The following is a 4,344-nucleotide window of genomic DNA, read 5'->3' as shown; positions in this document are numbered from 1 at the left end:
CCAAGACAAAGCTAAGTTCTTTATGATGAAAATGTTCAAGTTTTTTGGTGATTCTAGTAAGAAATTACACGCTTTTCTTATACTATGCTTATTATTTTAATGGTTTCTTGTTGGTTGTTTGTTAATTTTTATATTTTTGATTTGTTGCTACATTGATTCAATTTTTTGTTGGTTGGTTGGTTGGTTGATAGGTATAATTGTTCAGTGTGCTAAATGGTTGGCTGGTTTGTTAGCTTGTCCGTCCTTGCTTCCTGGTTAATTAATTGATTTAATTTCTTGGTTGGTTGACTGGTTGATTAATTAATTGTATGGTTGGTAAGTTGGTCGGTTGATCGCTTAGTTGATTAGTTAGTTATTGGTAGTCTTGTTGGTTTGATTTTTTTGTTAGTTGGCAAGTTGATTGATTGGTTGGGTCGGTTATTTGATTGGTTCTTTGGCCGGTTGGTTGGTTTAATTATGTAGTTAATTTAACTTGTTTCTAGGTTGGATGGTAAGTTGGTTGATTCGCTGATCCTTGCAGTTTCTTTGGTTTTTAAGTGGTTGATTGGTTGAGTGGTTGAGTGGTTCACTTATTTATAGGTTATTAAGAGAATGCTTGGTTGGTTAGTTGATTGTTTGGTAATTTGGCTGGTTGTTTAATTGGTTTGTTGGTTGGTTTGTTGGTTTATTTCGGTTGCTTAATTGTTTGATTGGCTGATTGGTTCGTTGCTTTAGTTTGTCTGTGTTTTAGTTGTTTGGCTATTTGTTTGGTAAATTTATTTGTAGGCTGGTTAACTGGTAAGTTGGTGGTTTGGTTGGTTGGTTTAATTGGTTTGGAGGCTGGTAAGTTGATTGGTTGACTTTTTTTGTTGGTTGGTTAGTTAGTAGACTGGTCACTAGGTTGGTGAACTGTTTTATTGATTGGTTAATTTACTTGTAGACTTATTGATTGATTGGTTGGTTGTTTATTTAGTTGCTTGCTTGGCTTACTGATTATATGGTTGGTTTGTTGATTTAAGTTTTTTGTAGGCTGGTTGATTGGCCAGTTTGTAGTTTGGTTGTTTGGTTTAATTTGTTGATTGGTTAGTTGATTGTTTGGATGTTTGGTTGCTCGGTTTGGTGGTTTGTTGGTTGGTTTGTTGGTTTAAATTATTTGTAGGCTGGTTGATTGGTAGATCTATAGTTTGGTTGGTTAATGGGTTTGATTGGTTGATTAAATATTTTGGTGGTTGCTAAGCTGGTTTGTTGGTTGATTGATTGATTGACTTATTGGTTTGATTTATTTGCATACTGGTTGATTGGTAAGTTGGTAGTTTGATTGGTTGGTTATATCTGTTGGTTGATTAGTGGATCAGTTGATGGATTAAACATTTTTATGGTTGGGAAGATGGTTGAGTGGTTGATTGATTAATTGATTGGCTTATTAATTTAATTTATTTGTATGCTGGTTGATTGGTAAGTTGGTGGTTTGATGTGTTGGTTGGTTGCTTTATTGGTTTGTTTGTTTGTTTGTTGGTTGGTTTGTTGGTTGGTTATTTTGTTGGTGGATTGGTAAGTCGGTAGTTTGATTTGTTGGTTGGTGTAATCTTTGGTTGGTTAGGTGGCTTGTTGTTTGGTTGGTTTGTTAGTTTGTTTTGTTGGTTAGTTGATTGGTTAGGAAGTTGGTTAGTAGGTTGGTTAGTTGATTGGTTAGTAAGCTGGTTTCGGAGTTGGGTTGAAAATAACATTTTTTTTGTTTCCTTTTCTCTTTGGTTTTTTTTGTTCGTTTGTCTTTTTCACTGCTTGCACTTTGTTTTCCTTGTTGTTGTTGTTGTTGTTGTTGTTGTTGTTGTTGTTATTTTGTTTCATTTTTTCCCTTATTAGAAAGCTTGGGAAGGAAAGTTGTCGTTGAAACACAAATCAAGAGAAAGACTGAATGTCCGAACACAATGTCCAATGAAGATAAAAGAGAAGAAAGTAGAAGAAAGAATGAAAAAAAAGAAGAAACATTGATGCTGACAACACAAAACCAGAAGAAGGATGAATGGTCAAAGCATTGACAAGTGAGAATGAAAACGAAGAAAAAAGGAAAAAGCAGCATTTCAAGTAGAATTTGTCTCTCTTTTGTTTCTGTTTCGCGCTTAAGGTAAGTTTCTAAGTAAGTAGGCAGGTAGGCAGGACTGCGCGCGTAAGGTAGGGAGGTCTCTAAGTAAGTAGGCAGGTAGGCAGGCTTAGATAAGGGACGCGTCTTTCATTTTTTGATATTTCTACTGCTCATCCTTCACCATATAGGTTAAGATGTTCTCGATGGATGAGCAGTTAAGCAATCAGGTGTGTTGTTTATTTTCTTTTTTTAATATTTGTTTATGTTACACAACATACGTTGTGTTTTATGGTTATGCCATTAATGGCTTTGTCATAAAGATACATATAACGAGCACGCGTTTTTAAGTGTTGTTTTGAAAGCATTCTTAGTTTTAAGTTTACCCCAAAAACGAAGGTAGTCCAAATAAGCTGCTTCTTATCTTTATGAAAATTTAAAAATTACATTAACAAAAAACATTTTTATCAAAAAAAAAATTTTCAAAAAGTATGATTTAAAAGGCTTATTCGGATTTTTGACAACTGACATCAACCTTCGGACGCCTACAAGTTTGTTTCAAAAACATGTTTCTGAAGCAAACTTATTTTTTGTTTTACTCACACACACCAAATGTCAGTTGTCAACATAAATTTCTTATATCGGTAAGTCGTACATTTTTCTACATCAAGAAAGAAGAAAAAAGAAAAAAAAAAGTGAAGAAAAGAAGAAAGAAGAAAGAAAAGAAGAAAAAGGACATAAGAAGATTGATCAGATATAAGCGTTACCAAAGTGGAAGTTAAAGAATTAATTTTCATACCTAAATTTAAAAGGCCGTCAAACAATATATGCTTGGAGGCTGTCCCGACTTGGGACCTAAAACACATCAATACATATTTAAAGGCTGTCTCGACTTGGGACCTAAAACACATCAATATATATTTTAAAGCTGTCCTGACTTGGGTCCTAAAACACATGATATATGTTTAAAAGCTGTTCCGACTTGGGTCCTGAACCGCATGATATTTATTTAAAGACTGTCTCGACTTGGGACCTAAAACACATCAATATATGCTTGAAGGTTGTCCCTACTTGGGACCTAAAACACATCAATACATATTTTAAAGCTGTCCTGACTTGGGTCCTAAAACACATGATATATGTTTGAAAGCTGTCCCGACTTGGGTCGTAAACCACATGATATTTATTTAAAGCTTGTCTCGACTTAGGACCTAAAACACATCAATATATGTTTGAAGGCTGCCCTACTTGAGACCTAAAACACATCAATATAAATTTTAAAGCTCTCCTGACTTGGGTCCTAAAACACATGATATATGATTGAAAGCTGTCCCGACTTGGGTCGTAAACCACATGATATTTATTTAAAGGCTGTCTCGACTTGGGACCTAAAACACATCAATATATGCTTGAAGGTTGTCCCTACTTGGGACCTAAAACACATCAATACATATTTTAAAGCTGTCCTGACTTGGGTCCTAAAACACATGATATATGTTTGAAAGCTGTCCCGACTTGGGTCGTAAACCACATGATATTTATTTAAAGCTTGTCTCGACTTAGGACCTAAAACACATCAATATATGTTTGAAGGCTGCCCTACTTGAGACCTAAAACACATCAATATAAATTTTAAAGCTCTCCTGACTTGGGTCCTAAAACACATGATATATGATTGAAGGCTGTCCCGACTTGGGTCGTAAACCACATGATATTTATTTAAAGGCTGTCTCGACTTGGGACCTAAAACACATCAATATATGTTTGAAGGCTGCCCCTACTTGGGACCTAAAACACATCAATATATATTTTAAAGCTGTCCTGACTTGGGTCCTAAAACACATGATATATGATTGAAAGCTGTCCCGACTTGGGTCGTAAACCACATGATATTTATTTAAAGGCTGTCTCGACTTGGGACCTAAAACACATCAATATATGTTTGAAGGCTGCCCCTACTTGGGACCTAAAACACATCAATATATATTTTAAAACTGTCCTGACTTGGGTCCTAAAACACATGATATATGTTTGAAAGCTGTCCCGACTTGGGTCCTAAACCACATGATATTTATTTAAAGGCTGTCTTGACTTGGGACCTAAAACACATCAATATATGTTTGAAGGTTGTCCCGACTAAGAACCTAAAACACATCAATACATGTTTAAAGGCTGTCCTCATTTGAGACTAAAAACAAGAAGTTCGACAAAGCTTTACTAGAATGAAATTTAAAACAAATATTGAAATTATGACCGTACTATTTATTTTGTTAAAAAGAGATTTA

The 4,344-nt window shown here is 34.9% G+C and overlaps 1 protein-coding gene across 1 annotated transcript; it reads left to right on the top strand.

The window, feature by feature from the left end:
- The first annotated feature begins 308 nt into the window (after positions 1–308).
- Positions 309–2,018, top strand: LOC130628621 (uncharacterized). Its single transcript, XM_057441603.1, has 8 exons — positions 309–315; positions 389–440; positions 483–490; positions 766–822; positions 1,067–1,178; positions 1,440–1,530; positions 1,580–1,619; positions 1,843–2,018. Exons 1-8 carry the CDS (start codon positions 309–311, stop codon positions 2,016–2,018), a joined length of 543 nt encoding a protein of 180 aa, XP_057297586.1.
- The last annotated feature ends 2,326 nt before the right edge of the window (positions 2,019–4,344 follow it).

The sequence above is a fragment of the Hydractinia symbiolongicarpus genome, chromosome 15 (genome assembly GCF_029227915.1).
Source record: "Hydractinia symbiolongicarpus strain clone_291-10 chromosome 15, HSymV2.1, whole genome shotgun sequence".
Classification (NCBI taxonomy): Eukaryota; Metazoa; Cnidaria; class Hydrozoa; order Anthoathecata; family Hydractiniidae; genus Hydractinia; species Hydractinia symbiolongicarpus.
This window is presented reverse-complemented; position numbering and strand designations above follow the sequence as displayed.